The 16,922-nt window shown below is 42.2% G+C and overlaps 1 protein-coding gene across 2 annotated transcripts in view; it reads right to left on the bottom strand.

The window, feature by feature from the left end:
* Nucleotides 1-202: 202 nt before the first annotated feature.
* Nucleotides 203-16,922, bottom strand: part of Soga3 (SOGA family member 3) — a 51,576-nt gene continuing 34,856 nt past the window's right edge. The window contains exons 5-7 of one of the 2 annotated variants that reach the window (XM_055599383.1): nucleotides 9,095-9,166; nucleotides 1,830-3,005; nucleotides 203-318 (exon numbers count right to left, since the gene is read on the bottom strand). In XM_055599383.1, the coding sequence (XP_055455358.1) occupies nucleotides 208-318; nucleotides 1,830-3,005; nucleotides 9,095-9,166 (1,359 nt within the window). In that variant the 3' untranslated portion in view covers nucleotides 203-207. Of the gene's footprint in view, nucleotides 319-1,388; nucleotides 3,006-9,094; nucleotides 9,167-16,922 lie in introns of those variants that run through there. The other variant, XM_055599382.1, reaches the window with a different exon arrangement.

Here is a 16,922-nt window from a genome sequence, read left to right as displayed (position 1 = left end):
TTACCTGAAATACTTTGGTTGCGGGAGTTTTCTATTGAGTTTGACAGTGTAAGATGAGTTGTGTCTTTTTACAGAGATGTGCAGTCTTCAGTGTTTTTTTACAGCATCGGTTACTACAGAAATGATACTTCTTTTATGTCTTGTCTTGAAGGGCGGACAAAATAAAACAACTGAAAACACTACAATGAATGGTAAATGATGAAAGATTTACAGTACAAAAAACAGTGTAAAAAGGAAGACAAGTTTAAATATTGTTGTGTAAGAAAGTGATGAAAATAAGACAAGGATGAGAATAAGTAAAATGATAGGCTGGAACATCTGGGGAGGCAAATTCGGAGACAAAGAAAAGAGCCAGTTAATAACCATATAAACTTTTATCAAGTCATCAAAGCAGTGATTAAACCTAAAATAAAGACATCCCCCCATTTTTGCAAAATCTTCCAGTACTTTGATATAAACAGCAATATATCTCACTCTGATATATGTATACACCCCACCCTGAAGAGTGTAGCTGAATACACCACATGCTTGCTTTTCAAAAACCTACAAAACCAAAAACCCAACTCCAGCACCAAAACATACTAAATAGAAAGGGGTAAAATTTAACATCATGAAAGCCAACGGCTTCCATCATAAACACCCCCACCTCCTGCCCACCCCCCACCCGCCAGCAAAGCACAGCAACATGCAAGATAAGCGATGGGACTGCAGTTCCTCCAGCTGTGGTCAACAGGCAATTCATCTAACGCCATGCTCTCGCGCGTAAACTGGATCTTAAACATGGGTGTCCCCAGTGTGTTCAAAGCCATGCATGCTGTTGTACTTCGGTGGCTTCTCCAATGGATACAGCACATCAGGCTGCCGCAAGGGCCGGTACTGCCTGTTTTGTTCCATAAAGGTCTTTTATGTGGTTAACTCGGGTGAAACGCATTGGTCTTTCAGTGGCCGCCATACCTGGCCAAAGCAGCTGAGTCCAATTCCTCCGCTGTGCCTCTACAAGTCGGGAGGGAAATGTGGCTATCCCCTGTGCTGGAATATTTGTCATTATTTGTCTGAATTAGTATTATTGTGCTACAACCTTCTCGCTTTGGATCTCCTTCCCTGCTGAACTGATGGTATTTTTTTTTTTTTTAACCAGAAATAACCACCATGTTACTTGAACTTAGGTAAAGCGGCAGCAGTTTGTGCATTTATCAGAAGTATGGATCGATGTTGTTTATTTAAAAAACATTTTTAGTTAGGGTCTCACTATGTAGCCGTGGCGGCCTGTAATCACAGAGACCCACCTGCTTCTACTACTTTTCTGAAGTGCTAGGAATAAAGGTGTGCGCCTCTACCCCTGGTTTATTTAGTGTTTTTTTTTTTTTTTTTTTTTTTTTTTTTTTTTTAATAACTCTAAGCTCAATTTGGACCTTCACAAACCTCAAATAAACACATGAGGGTTCCTATTCAGGACCTTTATCCCAGCCAACCTGTTAGGGAAATACTGGAAGAAAAAAAAAAAAAGGTTGACCTTTTAAAGTGATAATGTGTGTTAAAAAGCCATCAGTCATTACACAAAATCTGATTGTGTCAGAGTTAAATTTCCCCTTCAAATAGAACAGGAATGAATAATCATTAATGATCTGACCAGCTCCGGGTACCTCTGCCTGGTGGAACACAGTGTGAAAATCCAGGTGCCTTTCGGGGCTCTGAAGCCCAACGAGGCTGTGAGAGGGGGTTTCCCTAAGGTGGGATGTGGAAGTCGGGGTTGGAGACGCCCCACAGGGGACCGCAGCTCCGTGGGCCAGCCTCGCCATCGCCACAGCTCGCAAAAGGCAGAACTGTACCTGACTCACGGATATGGGCTCCTCGGCGCCGCGGTCATCCGCGGACTTGGGCACCTCCAGGCGGTCGATGAAGGTCTGCAGCTCCTTGCGGAAGGCCTTCATCTGCGCGTTGATGCGGTACAGCAGCTCGTGCTCCCGGATGCGGCTGCCGTCGTCCTCCTCATCCATCAGTCCAAACAGGTCCCCGTTGGCCACGTAGATGCGCGCCTCGGTGATGATGGTGCTCGTGTCTGCGATGAGCCGATCGATGGTCTTTCCCAGGCGCTCGGCCTCCGAGCGGATGTCCTTCATCTGCTGCCGATCGGAGAAGCTCTTGGGCCAGGGGCCGGGGGCGGGGTAGAAGGAGCGGGTGGGCGTGAGGGAGCGGATGTTCCGCACCTCCTCCGAGTCGCTCTCGCCTCCAATCGGCCCTTCGCGCTTGCGGTGAGGGGGCCGGGAGTCGTCGTCGCTCTCCTTCTTGCCCGCGTCGCTCTCGGCGTCGCTGTCCCGGGGGCTGCCGCGGATGCCCAGGTGCGAGGCCAGGTCGTAGCGCTGCATATTGGACATGAGCACGCGGTTCTCGTACTGCAGCTGCATGACCTTGCCGCTCAGCTCGTTGATCTGCAGGCGCGCCGCCTTCAGCTCCTCCTGCAGGGCCTCGGTCTTGGCGCTGTCGTGGTGCCGCGAGCTGTCGTGGCCGCTGGACTTGTACTTGTATTTGTTGAGCTCCGCGGTGATGCGCTTGTTCTGCTCCTCCAGGTCGGCCACGTTCCTCCGCAGCAGCTCCGTCTCGTCTTCCACCAGCTGCAGGTGCTGCCGCAGCTCCGACAGGGACTCGCTCTGCTCCCTCATGAGGGGGTTGGCCGAGCCGTTGAAATCGTCGCCCCGCAGGTCGTCCAGCTCCGCCTTCAGGCCTCGGTTCTCCACCTCCAGCTCCACGATCTTCCTGCCCAGGATGTTGGCCTCTTCCTCCACCAGCCGCAGCCGCAGCTTGAGCTCGGCCTCCCTGGTGCTGGGCGGTCCCCCCGCTTCTCCTTTGGGTAGAGGACTGTCCAGATCCCCGTAGAAGGATCGGTACTTCTGGAGTTCGTGTTCAAATCTGTCCTTTTCTTTGTCAATCTTGGCCATTTTCTTTCTCATCAGGGCAGCTTCCTCCTTAACGAACTGCAGCTGGCACTTCAGATCCTCATTGTCCTCCTCGTTAGGGGAAAAGTGGGGAAAGGAGAGAAAGTCATTTCTATGCTAATAGAGAAAAACAACCGACCTCTGCAAAGATTAATTTCTTTCCCTTGGAATCACCGCTTAATGTCACATAGAGAGAGGTGTGTTTTCTCCCCATCACTTACAGTCTTTGCCCAATTAAAAGCAAGGTAGTGTGTTCCGGAAAGCAAAAGGAAAGAGGACAGGAAAAGTGAGAAATTTTGGTCATCGCTATCCAGGGATCAGTATGTGAGCTAGCAGTGTTCTTTTACTTGGAATTCTCAGGAAACTGCCCTAAACATAAAACTTGTTTCCTCTAAGGAACATGCAGTTACTTTGTACTCTCTCGCTATCATTTATTGAGTGTGTGAAGCAGGTGCTCCTCAGCGCTTCACAAAGATGATTCGATTTACTAGTCAGAATGAAGGTATCAAACTCCCTAGTTTATCGGTGCTGGGTGTTGCTGAAGGGTACACAGCGGGAGAGAAGAAAAGTGATGGATGACTTCACTTCTCTCTGTAACTATGGCTCCAGAGCACTGTCAAAAACCAAGCTTCCCTCCATTGTTATGGAAGGAGAATTGTTTGAGAGCTGATCAAGAAGGGAGGAATGATCCATTTAAAGGGAAACAGGCAGTCACTTCATTTGCACTGCTTTTGAAAGAGGATGACCTGCCATCTGCTAACACGGATAGAATTGGCTCTGCCTGCTGGGAAAACAAAAACAAAAACCAGCAGTGGAGTAGACCTGGTGAAGGTCCTCTCACACATTCTAAATCGAAGGACTGAACAAGAAATAGAAACCTCTCTTAAGAACTTCCACAGAAGTTCTTATTACATCTGCGGTGGTTTCAAGAATGGGCCCATGGGCTCAAAAGTGGGTCCCAGAGATAGAACTATTTGGGAAGGATTAGGAGGTGTAGCCTTGTTAGAAGAGGTAGGTCACTGGGAGTCAGCTTTGAGGTTTCAAAAGACTAGGGGATTTCCAATGCACTCTCTCTGCCTTCTGTTTGTGGACGGAGATGTGAGCTCACAGCTGCTCCCAGTTCCACACCTTTGCCCTGCCCTCATGAACTCTAACCTTCGAAAACTGAAAGCTCAATCAAATGTTTTCTTATATAAGTTGCCTTGGCCATTGTATTTTAGCACAAGAATAGAAAAATAACTAATGCAATGTCCAAGGATATTTATTCCAATGACAATTTCTCAAAATTCATGTTGGTTTCCTTGTTTAGATGAACAGATAGATTGGTAGACAGGCAGATAGGCAGAGATAGATAGATAGATGGATAGATAGATGAATAGATAGATAGATAGATAGATAGATAGATAGATAGATAGATAGTGTTTTTTTTTTTCCTGCAGTGTAGGGGATGGAATCCAGAGCATGCCACGTGTTATTCAAGCATTCTACCAGAAAACAACATACCTAGTCCTTCTTTTTAAGATTGAAATAAACATCCCTTCTTTACTGAGATTTATGAGTCTCTGGTGCTCAGCATGCATTCTGATAAAGAACTAGGAAGTATGGTTTCTGCTAGAGAGGCTCAGGAAACAATGGTGAAAAGATACAGTTCTCTTGCCCTCCTAACGCCTAGTGGGAGCAGGAAGGGTTGGAGAGCTGCTGGCAGGGCAGGGGCTGAACACCACATTCCTTCTCCCTTTAGAGCCTCGCCTCACTCCAGTCACAAGAGCAGCTGGAACTTCTGCTTCTGTACAGATGAGAAGGCTTATCACAGCAGAACACAGGTTGGTGGGTGGCAGAACAGAGTCTGCATTCAGGCTGATTGAAAAAGTGTGACTATTTGAGCTGCTTCTAGAACAGAAGCACAAATAAGAAACTAGGGCAGCAGGATAAAGTTGAAGAACTAGGATGTGCTGCCCCACTTCTCTCCCCAAGAAGCCATGATTGAGCATGGAAGGGAGCAGAGAGAACTGAGGTAAAGCTATTTTCAGTGATGCACAGAGTGAAGACTGAAAGGATATACCACAGAGAGCTCCCATGTGGGAATCCATTCTGCAAGAGAAGAGAGAAGCAACCATGCAAGAGAATCTTGAGATCAAGTATGCCTTACAGTGTTTAAGATGATAGCAACCAAGACTAAAAAAATAACCCCAAAGTTCTGAATGATAAGGGTCTTAGTAGATTCTACTGATGACTTCAGGGACAGGTAGAACAAAGAGGAACAAATCCTGGGTGAAGAATATGGGCTTAGGTAGTTATAATGTCTTTGTGGAACAGCCACGAATGGAGAGTGTATAAACATCTAGCAACAGGCACATGGAATTTCAGGGCTAAGATGATGAACATTTATGGAAAGCTTGTATTTGATTGAAAGATGTAAGAACAAGATTCCTCGATGTGATGGCTGAAGCTACTGTAATAGTTATAGAGGCAAACAAACAAGAGAAGAAAACAAGGGCATGAGAATAAGAAATGCTCAAAGATTTGGCAAGTCATGTTGGCTAAAAATCAGAAAGCATATCTAGTCAATATCAAATGTGCTTTCACATCGGCTAAGTTTTACTGGAAAGTGCAATTAGATAAGACCCGGTAGGTAGGTAGAGTCACCTATATTGCAGAAAACCTTATTTTCTATCACAGAAAACCCTTTCTTATATTGGCACATGGTGTGGTGTGGTTTTAATCTAATTAGGACAACAGTGGGTGTGATACAAACTGCAGAATGGAGCAGAACAATTTTGCACTCTGCTGTGCCAAGCAAACCAAATATAGAATAATGCCTGATTTGTATGCAGACCAGCTCTGACACCTGAAAGAAGAAAAGCATACTTAAGTCTTGGAAATATCCTTCATGTGACAAAATCATTTTACAGGAGATGCAGTAAGAGGAGGTGGGCACAGGAATTCATTTGCTTATTAGAGGTTAAGTCTTCTTAAGAAGCAAAGTGTGCCAGCTCATGCAAATCTGACGGGTGACAAACTCTAATGCCAATGTGCTTTCTGATCTTATAATCTGCTTATAAGTTGCACTTAAAACTGGGCATAAAAACACCATGAGTGACTGTTGGAAAAAAAAGAATGTCTCACAGAAATTTGCTCTGCCCAGTGTAATTGAGTAGCAAAATATTTGCTCCACTTTTCTATATAAAAAGGAGGCAAGAAAACTCAAGATTCTGTAAGGTGTGAAACAAATTGTGATTTCTGATCATTTTGATGACTCATAGGAAGATAACAACAATGAAGGAGGAAGAGGGAGGAAACATGAAGACAACAGGGGCTACCAACATGCAAGCTGAGTTTGGCTTTGACCTGAAAGGCTAATGCTAGAAGCTAATTTGCATTCTAATCAATTACATAGATTGACTTATTTAAGTGCTCAGTAATTCTCAACCAAGTTCTGACATATATTAAAGAGGAGTACCTGAAAGAATGAGTAGCTTATCAAAAGTCCTGTCGACAGCAGATAGCAGTGATTTCTGCATGGGTAACCATACTCAAACATGACTGCTCTCAAATTTCCTTCAGTATGACTTTCAGTAAAGAGAGCCAGTCTGTTGCTGGCGGATGGTACAAGAAATAAATCAAAGAACATAAAGTAATTCATAAAATAATACAAAATTTATACAGATGACAGGAGGTTAGGTCACATGACATTGCCATGACTGTACATTCCAATAAAAAGCATGCTGACAATTTTCTAATTAACCTAGAAAATAAAGTGATATTATTTGAAAGTACGTGCTGAGCATGCCAAATGTTGGAAACTACATAGAGATCATTCAAAGTGGAAAGGGGTGTCCATGTTTACAAAGGTCCCTAAATAGGACAAATCAATTCACAACAAGAATTATACAAAAATGGGCTGCTTGTCATAATGTAAGTATGTGGATCAATAGTCTTAAACCTTGACTTAACAGCTAAGTCATTTTATAATTGTATAAAAATGGAATACTTTTACCTGTCAGCTTTCACCCAAGAGAGTCCCAATCAACTTGCTAAGATAGGTTTTTAGAAGGTGATAGTACAGTCTGAAAATCAGTGTGTTGGAAATGATAGCAGAAGCCACAAAACCACAGAAGTACACTTATATATTTCCCAGAAAGTTAATATCCAGACATCAAAAGTTAGTGGACGTGAGGCACCTTGACTTTTGTAAGGTACCATGTCGTCCTGAAAAGTGATGAAAGATATGATGTCTATTCAACCAGGAACAATCGTAGGGATTCCTGAGATAAATCCACTTTGACAAAATAATTGTAATATATGAAAAACCAAAGTTTCAAAGATAAATTTCTGGTTAAGCCTGACTCATGATTTTAAGATGGGAAGTATATGGCATATTCTAATCGCTGAAGACAGGGAGGAGGAGGATTTGTGGCAGTCTGTGAACCGATCCACAACAGAGCACTTGGAGTGAGGCAGCTAATGTCAGGGCAGACACAGACTTACACACAGAGATAGGGATTTTACCACCTTAGTATGGGCATCTGAAATTATGTTCTCCTGTAAGTATCAGGAAGAAAACCACCAAGAACAGGATAGAAAGAGATAGTAAATCAGGAAAAAAAATACATTAAAATGCTATTCTTTAAGGAAAGGCTTTCGATAACTTGTACCAAAGTGTTATGCAAACATCGTTATTCTACTTAAAATTAAAGATAAAGCTTTCGATAATAATTGTAAAAATATATGCATTTGTACTATACATTCCAACCTTCACTCTTAAGTCAAGCTAAGTGTGTTGGAAGCATCAGGATGCCACTTCTGTCTGAAATATTTATTAACTTTTCTGTTTTACAACCTAACACAGACATTAGCTCACTGTAGTATGAGAGCAAGTTTTTATTTCTAACTTTTTTAAAATTGTTTTTTTAGTTAGGGTACAAAATAATGAGTTTCATTATGACATTGTCATCCTTACATATCATAGTACTTTGATCATAGTTGATCTCCTCATCTCTCCATTTCTCTTTCTTCGTGGCCCCTTCCTCCATCAACAGTTTGCTTTTTTTCTTTCATGTCACATAATTATGCAATTAAATTAAATCAGTGTTCCACAGATGAGAGAAGTTATGTAAGCTAATAGACTAGGAGTTAGACAGACTCCCTGCTAGGCAGTCAGGGATGAAGAACCATGCTAAGAAATAAAGGTGGCAAGTTTCCAAGATGGCCTGCTTCTTCCTTACCCTCCTGACTTGAGATAAAAGCCAGGAAGCTTAAAACACCCTGTTGGCCTTTGTCTCTATGAGCAATTTCACAGCCAGATCAGCACAGCTGTGGGCCAATAAGCAACCCTATATCAAGGGAGAAAAAAATTCTTCAAAGGATTTTACGCCTGAGTCAGGAGGAAATTGGATCTTTCAGCTTTTCAAGTTTCTCCTGCGTTTTGCAGAGGGTCCTTTCTCTGGGTGTCTGCTGCATGCATGCTTCTGCGCTCTTCCCCAATAAACACCTTTCCTCAACTGCCGATTTTCTTTGGTACTTGAAGTATCACCTCTGCCACCTGCTGCACTCTATACTTTTCCTGCCCTTTAATTGATTACCTGGCAGAGAGAATGAATCTGATGATGAGCCCTCGACTGCATCAATACTAGTTTATCCTTCATCCATTACTTTCTTGCTCTTGAGCCCATGTTAAGTTTACTTTTTAAGCTTCATTTTTAGTGCTTCCTTTCCTTCCTTTTGTCTCCCCAGTCACTGGTCCCAAGAATGGCATCATCATCATCAGTCTCTCTCTCCCTTATATGAGCTCTTCCTGCAACATTCTTTTCTTGATGCTGCAGATGCTGTAGGAGCAGTCATTTCACTGGTTTCATTAATTATGAAAGAATGAGATTAGCACTCTGGTACAGTTTTCAAATAAAGCAACACAGAAAGCACCAGTGACGCGTTGCTATGGGCTCACTGTGTAAAAGCTCATGACAGGGATGCTAAAGCCAGTTTTCTAAGCAACTGTTTTGAACACACTTTACCACCTGAGCCTACAGCTGCATAATTGATATGCATAATTGGTGTATTTCGCATAAGCCTAGTTAACCATTATGTGTAACTATAATTGTAGCTTATTAACATGTACATTTGGAGGTGCTTGTTGTGCGCTTTAAATTTTTATTTTGACATACCTCTGTGGGCGTCTGCTGAGCCTTTTTCTCAGATTTTGGTAAATCTTTACTTCCTCTTCTTTTTAAGGATAACTGAAACAAAGCAAGAACATTATGAGTTTGGCAAATGATAGCTTTTTAGCTCATTCTGTTTTTGAGTACCCTAACCTCATATGATAAAACCAAGACAAATAAACAAGTTCCGAAAGAAGGAAGAGTTATCAAGTCAGACAGATTCTGATACAATTTCACTGAAAACAGAGATGGAAATCACAGTAGAACGTCCCTAGTAATTAGCCGTGTACTGTGAAATGCAGAAAAACAACTCAGACAAAACACAGATCAATGACTCAACATGCTATAGAGCTCATAGGTAGGCAAGTGCCTATTAGCATTCTCCATCGCTAAAGATGACATTATTGTTTCCTTTCTTGTTTACGTTGCAATGACTCACCAAGCCATTCCCAGTGAATTCCTGTAGAATTTACATAACTTCATCCTCTCAGCACATACCCCTTTCCAACAAATGCTCATAGGATTCAATGGGAAGCTGGGGTGGGGGGGAAGGGAGGGGAGATGAGAAGATTTCTCCATCTCAAGGAGCAGGTGGCCTGGGAGCCTCAGGAATGTGGGATTTTTCCAACACAAGCTTGGAGTCCGGATTGTTATGTAAAGCCTTCCGTATTTGATGGGCTGGTTGAAATTGAAATTCCAGCACACACTAACTCACAGAATATTACCTAGTACCCATGATATGGATCAGGACTCTACAATCATTGGTGATCACTTCCATTTCTTACTCTGCTATAACAATGACCTGTGTAAATAGGTCATAATTATTCACACATGACTACCTACTATACGCTACTAGATATTGAGCTACAGAATCAAAGTTCATTTAGATACCTCTCATACCACCAGAGGCTCAAATAAGATAAGGGAGAGGGGAAGGCAATAACTACGTGGTGGAAAATGCAATGTTTTGGCCTTTAGGAAGCATGGATTTTTTTCTTAGTGCAGCATCACCTCTATGATGAAAATGTTTACCACTTGGCAGAGGGTGAAAAATATTTGCCGAACAAACAAGTAAATATAAAATTCTAACTTCTAAAGGCAAAGAGAAGAATGGGAGGAGAAAGAGACAAAAGAAGCAGAAACACCTTCTCAAAACAGGAAGCTTTGTGTGAATACAAAGAACTGAAAGTTAAATCCTTCATACGAAGACTTCTTACACTATGCAGGGATAAATGAAGGCTTCCATTTTTTGCACAGAAGGTGGGGGGAATATATGGCTGTAACTGTTTTTATTCAGGGTGAAACTGAAACCTCGGAGGTCAATGGGCCGTCCATGTTGCTATTCACTTGCAATTATTTCTTTATTCTTTTAATTTATTACAATTTATTCACTTTATATCCCAGCTGTAGCCCCTCCTTCATCCCCTTCCTCTTCTCCCCCCCCCCCCCCCCGTGTCCCTCTCCAAGTCCACTGATAGTGGAGGTCCTCCTCCCCTCTCTCCCCCTCTCTCCATCTGACTCTAGCCTATCAGGTCACTTGATGACTGGCTACATTGTCTTCTTCTGTGGCCTGGTCAGGCTGCTTCCCCTCGTGGGGAGGTGATCAAAGAGCCAGCCATTGAGTTCATGCCAGAGACAGCCCCTGTTTCCCTTACTAGGGATCCCACTTGGAGACGGAGCTGCCTTGGGCTACATCTGTGCAGGGGTTCTAGGTTATCTCCATGCATGGTCCTTGTAATTCTTTAAAGAAGGTTGCTTATATAATGATAGTTTCCTGATAAAAGACTACATCTCCCACCTTTCCTTGAAGCCAGACAAGGAAGGGAGGGACTACAGGGGGAATGATACTGCAGTCCTTTTTGCCCCTACAAAGCGTTATAGCCATCTTCTCCCCGTGGGTATTCTCAACCACTCATGTGGGTGAAATTCTGCTCTTTGCCTTGTCTGCCAGTGAACATAGTCTCACCTATTTTTCTGTCTTCTTCCTCTTTTAAGCCACCTCAGAAATCTAACATATGGTGCTAAAACTCTGGATGGAAAATCATAGGCCACTAGCTGCTCAGATCCTCCAAGGGGCAAAGCTCCCTGGTTCTTCTATGTTCATTGGCTCTTGGTCTGGCCATGCCATGCTTTTCTTTTAGGCAGCCATTTCTGTTCACTGTCTATCTCCACCCTTCTCTCCTTTCACTTTTCTCCAGTGACACAGTTTGACTATCTAGGTAGGAGGATAAGCTCCATTCAAGAAGAACACACATGCAACATACCTCAAAATGCCTAGACAAAGTAATTCATAGGATCTAACTCCAAGTTATCCTGGTTAGGTCTGGGGGCTCACAAGAGACCCTTCCATCTAGACTTGAGATTTCCTCAGTTGAAGGCACTGGGGACTTTCCACTGGCTGTGAGAAAAGTTGGCCAAGAATCCCAGAAATTTTCCACTAGCTTGCCACTCAACAATGGAATGCCCCAGAGCCTTTCACTGGCCCTGCAGTTTCTTGACTCAGGAATCATAGCATTTGGAGAGCCACCTAACCTACTTTCCAGGCGCATTTGGTCAATACTAAAGTTAGGGGACATTCTGAGTAGCTGGATACTAGCCTGTTTTTTACCGTGGTTCCGCACACATCACAAATTCCAAATTATGCATGTTTTCTGGCTGATTAGAAGAAGCTCTGATTAGGAGAATTAAAACCAGCAAATATCTTTTGCTTTTCAATACAAATCTGGCCTTAGTATGCACTGGAAAATAAAAATTTGGAGATTTTGACCTTAACACCTAAACTGGATTTAGATAACTCCATAAAAAAGAATGGTATGGGTGGTCTGAGGCCTCTCCCTTATATATAAAACTCCCAGTTCACTTACTCTCTCTCATCCCTCCCACTCAGCTGTGGCTTGCAACTCTTCCCAGAGCTGGAATGCCTGCTCCCTCTACTGGGCATCTAAACTTGTGTTCTTAGAGTTCCTAACGGAGACAAACTAGCAGTCTTTTGCTGTATGCCTTTGTTTCTGTCCCTCAAAGCTTGGATATGTCTTTTTAGGTCTCTGAACACTCTCCCCTCCTCCATTGTGGTGGTTTGAATAAAAATGTCCCCATAGAACCATAAGGAACAGCACTAGTAGGAGGTACCATTGGCCTTGTTGAAATAGGTATGATCCTATTGGAGGAAGTGGGTCACTGGGTGAAGGCTTTGAGGTTTCAGAAGCTTAAGCCAGGCTTAGTGGCTCATTGTCTCTTCCTATTGCCTGCAGATCAAGATGTAGAATTCTCACCTCCTTCTCCAGCCCCATGTCTGCCTGCTGCCATGCTTCCTGCCACTGAACCTCTCAAACTATAAGCCGTCCCCAACTAAATGATTTTTTTATGGTTTCAAAGTTGCCATGGTCACAGTGTCCCTTCACAGCACTAGAAACCCTAACTAAGACTTTGGTTGTGTTTACTAAAATGTTCAAGGTTTTGGATATCTTTAGAGCTTTTGCTGAAGTGAAAACTTTAAAGATCTCAGGATCTATATAAAATTGGGTGGTATAGTTTAAAAGGCTGTGAAGCAGGAAAAGGTTAGCTTAAAATCTGTTACAAAAAGGATTAATAGTTAAAACTCTATGTATAAGTAATTGTAATTTGCTACAGCATACCATATATGTTGAAGGGCTCTAGCAGGCAGGCCAAGAGCATGGCAAACAACTTACTGACATGTTTTGACTTTTATCTTTCTCCCTCATTCCCTGTACCTTGCTAAACCATTATATTGCATTCCTAGAGTTAGCCACCAAGGTCCATTTCCTTATTTGGCGCAGTCCCCTCTCGAGGCTGACCACCAATGTCCATCTATCAATTCAATGAAGTCCAGTAATCAAAAGCCCTCTTTTCGGCTACCCTAGTTAACACCCCCAATCAAAACCAGACGAGTCATCCTAACACAGGGGTTCCTTTCTCCCTTTATTAACTGCTGTTTGCCTACAGGCCACCTCTGTTTCCTTTCTGTCCAGAGGCAGTCCTTTGTTCTTCCAGGGCAAATATCCTTTCTCCCGTCTCCCCTTTCCTTTCCTCTTCTCCCTTGTCCTCTATCTCCTGTCTTTGTCTCTTATTCCCTGCCCTTTGTCCCTCTGGGGCAAATCTCCTTTGCACTAAGAACTTGGTCTTCAGGTATCTTGTGCTGATTTCAGTCCTTTCATAGATCACTTGGATTCAACTCTTGCTTACGATGTTTTCTGAAGGAAAAAAACAAAAATGAAACACGTGTGCTCCACAGGATCCCCTCGCCAGGGTGCTGGGCTCACCTCTCAGTAAATAACAATCATGTGGCTTTCTACCATCTTGATGAATGACCTCAGCAAGACAGAAGCAACCAGGTCGTTGGTCACCATTTTAACTCATCAAGATGAAAGCAGTCATGTGACTTGACCACTCATCCTATCTCTTTTTTAATAGACTAAGGAGGCAACATCAAGATACCAGAATGGTTTGTTTTATTTTCTTTTTTCCTGGATTAAGAAGGCAATGCCAGGCTTCCTAGATATTTTGGATAAGTATAGATTTTTGTGTGATGATTTCTGTTCTGAGAGTAAAAAATAACAGATGAGGACAAAACCATGAACAAGGTTTATAGAAAATAGGGCTTAAGAACATAATGTTTCATGATTAAAGTTTATAAATTCCTAAGATTATGATGCTTTATTTAGGCTAGCAGAAACTGACTTACAGGTATATGTCTAATCACTAAAGTCTTTGTTAGCTATTTGGAGAAACTGAGTCATATAAAAGAAACTGATATTTTATTAAGGCCCACTTAAAAAGGATCAGAAAAATGAGCTTCCCAATCTCTCTGTGGACTGTATTTATGGTTTAAAGTTTATTTTGACTCTAAAGGATCTTGTTTTAAAAATATAGTTTTTAAGAATATAATTTTTAAGGCCCAAATCTAACAGTGATAAAATTATGAAATTTTAATCTTATAAAAGCTATTAACTTATAATAAACTATTATATATAATTAAGATATACAAGTTAATGATCAGTCACCTTATAAATGATAAAATGTGCCTCAGAACTACATTTGTAGTCATGCTAAGTACATACGTAATTTATTTACAAAGACAGGTTTGGAGGGAGAGACCCATTATTCAGTTTTCTATATATGTTGTTAAAATTAAGCCTAATACAAGTAATTCAAAACAAGTTTAAAGTAAGCTTAAAGATTGTCTAACGGAAAATAAAATTCAAAATCAGATATATTAAAAAATAAAGCACCGGTTATGAAAAGTTGAATGCTTGAATAAGCTGGGTTAAATTTATGTAAACCAGCATGGCAGCATGTCCATAGGCCCAAGTACATCCCTTGGATAGAACAATCCCCACAGAGTGAGTTGCAAGCTAGCCTTATCACAAAATCAGGATCTATGGGAAATAAGACCTACCAGAAGTCTGCTGCTTCTGCCTCCATCCCTATGGGCCTGAACTGCTCCTACCAGACCAGACCAAAAAAAAAAAAAAAAAACAAAAAACAAAAAAAAAAACCAACCAACCAACCAAACAAACAAACAAACAAAAAACCCTCTTTAGCTACACGAAAGATGAATTACTCTTCATGTCTCACATGACAGGGGGAATGGATTTTCTTGCCCAGTGCAAGATCTCAGCATTTGCATCCACATTCTAAAAGTCTCAACTGGGAAGATGCTACCAATCTCTCTGCCTTCACTGTCTCCTAAACTGATATATGAAGATGCTGTGACAAAAGGAACCCTCTTCTACGCTAATCACCAGACTGTCATGGAACCTGCAAGCTGTTTCAATTGTCCTTTATCCTGGCTTTCAATTCTTCCCCTTAGACAAAGCTACTTCCAGGATCCATGCCCTAACCACACATGTTCCCCAACTAAAGGAAGCTGCCAGATACTTTGTTCTCAAACTCATAGCTTTGAGAAGTTATTCAGAATATACAAGCAGTATCTTTGGAATTTTGCTAGATAATCATATATATATATATATATATATATATATATATATATATATATATATATATGACTCAATGGGATTCTATTTCTCTTTTAAGTTGTCAATTAGATGCTGACTTTAGCTGACTTCTTTTTACAAAACTTCCAGGTGCTTGTTCCTTGAAGGACTCTGATGTAAACAAAAAAAGTGACTTTATTCTCCTACAGAATTTTGGTGTATGGTCCAGCCAGCTGTACAATTGGATTTAACGTTATGTTAACTTTTACATTTAGCCTTATATGGACTTATGTTAAACTTGGTGTTACTTTGTCTCTTTGTCCCCACAAAGTTGTACAGTTATTACCTCCTGACTTCTGTTCTGGATCATTGTCATCTGTTAAGTTTCATTATGGCCCTTTAGAGAGACCCCATCAGAAGAGCTCTACCTGCTGCCCTCCATTGTCAACTAATGTCAGCTTGAAGCAGTTAGAGAGGCTGGCACCTACAAACTCCTGAAAGCAGTTTGGGTAACTAATGAGCCATGGGTCATCCAATGTATCCCTCTTCTTGCGACTCTTGGAGTTGTTTTCAGGACTCAGAATTAAAACGGCTGGACTGAATTCTTCTTTGAATCAATTAACCTCTCTCACTCTCAGTAGAGTCCCTAGAGAAATCTCAGATGAGCTTAACATCTGTCAGGACCAGCTCGATTCCTTGGTTGCTGAAGCACTGCAAAATTTAAGGGACTAGATCTGAGTACTATTAATGATTGGGTTTGTGCCCTCCTCTGCAAACAATGCTTTTTCTACACCAATACATCCTGTCTGGTTTGAGATGGGGTCCTAGACACAGGGAATATACCAAGAAATTTAACCCCAAGTTTCCTCTTAAGTGTGGGCTTCTGGTTCCCTCCCACTCTGGGATCCTCCCTCTTATCACTCTTTTCCTCCTTGCCCTGTCTTTTACTTACTGAACTTCACCCACTAACCAAACAAAATGTTCCATGTGGGCTCTCCCAGTGGATCCCATCCTACAAGAGTTCAATTTGTTCTACTTACTCCCCAATACATCTGCAAAAAATCCTTTTAGACACTGTGGGAAAACTCTGGATGCATGGGACCTTCAGCCTTTACCTCAGACAGGATAAAAATCCTTTACATTAGTCTTCTATTTTCCTGTTTTTCCTTCTTTGATGCTCAGTAGCTCCTGTTGTTCTAGCTCAGTTTGGTGCCACAGTTCTGAGAGTGGGACTAGTCACTGTCTCTATGAGTCAACTCTGTGCCCACTTCCTCTCACTGACTCAGAATCACTCCATCTCTCCCACCTCCACTCCCCCACTTCCCTCTACCTTCCTGGGAAATCTCAGTTTTACTCTGTAACCAAATCATCTGCTAAAAGATTATTTTTCAAAAGTCTCTCCAGAAATGCAGGATGGCAATTGCATGGTCAATTACAGCTAATCATATTAAAACTTCCCTCCTACTATGTGACCAGGGGACCCTTTTCCTTTTCAACAGATACAGAATTATACCCCCCCAACAATGACTAGTCTCAGCAGGAAACAACTTAAGAAAGAACCTGTGGCCCCATTCTTCTAAATATTGATTTTTCTATATCTCCTGAGATTTTTGAAATGATAGCTTTCTGCTACAAGACTATACCGCGCCCCCCCCCCCCAGCTATCCTTGAGGACAGGCAAAGCAACTCCAGAAAAGAGAACTGTGAGAAGAAACAGGATTCAGTAGTTCCCACCCCTACCAAAGGTTGCTGCCATGTTTCCCCACAGGTGTTCTCAACCACATTCATGGTGTGAGGTGTTCTCGTCCACACAGGCGAGGGAAATGATGCCTCTTCCCCTTGTCTTCCAATGAACAGGGTCCCACCCATCGAAGGTCAGG

The sequence above is a fragment of the Psammomys obesus genome, unplaced genomic scaffold (assembly GCF_907164565.1).
Source record: "Psammomys obesus unplaced genomic scaffold, mPsaObe1.curated_primary_1811, whole genome shotgun sequence".
NCBI classification, from domain to species: Eukaryota; Metazoa; Chordata; class Mammalia; order Rodentia; family Muridae; genus Psammomys; species Psammomys obesus.
The sequence above is the reverse complement of the archived record's forward strand: the minus strand, read 5'-3'. Positions and strand labels throughout refer to the sequence as shown.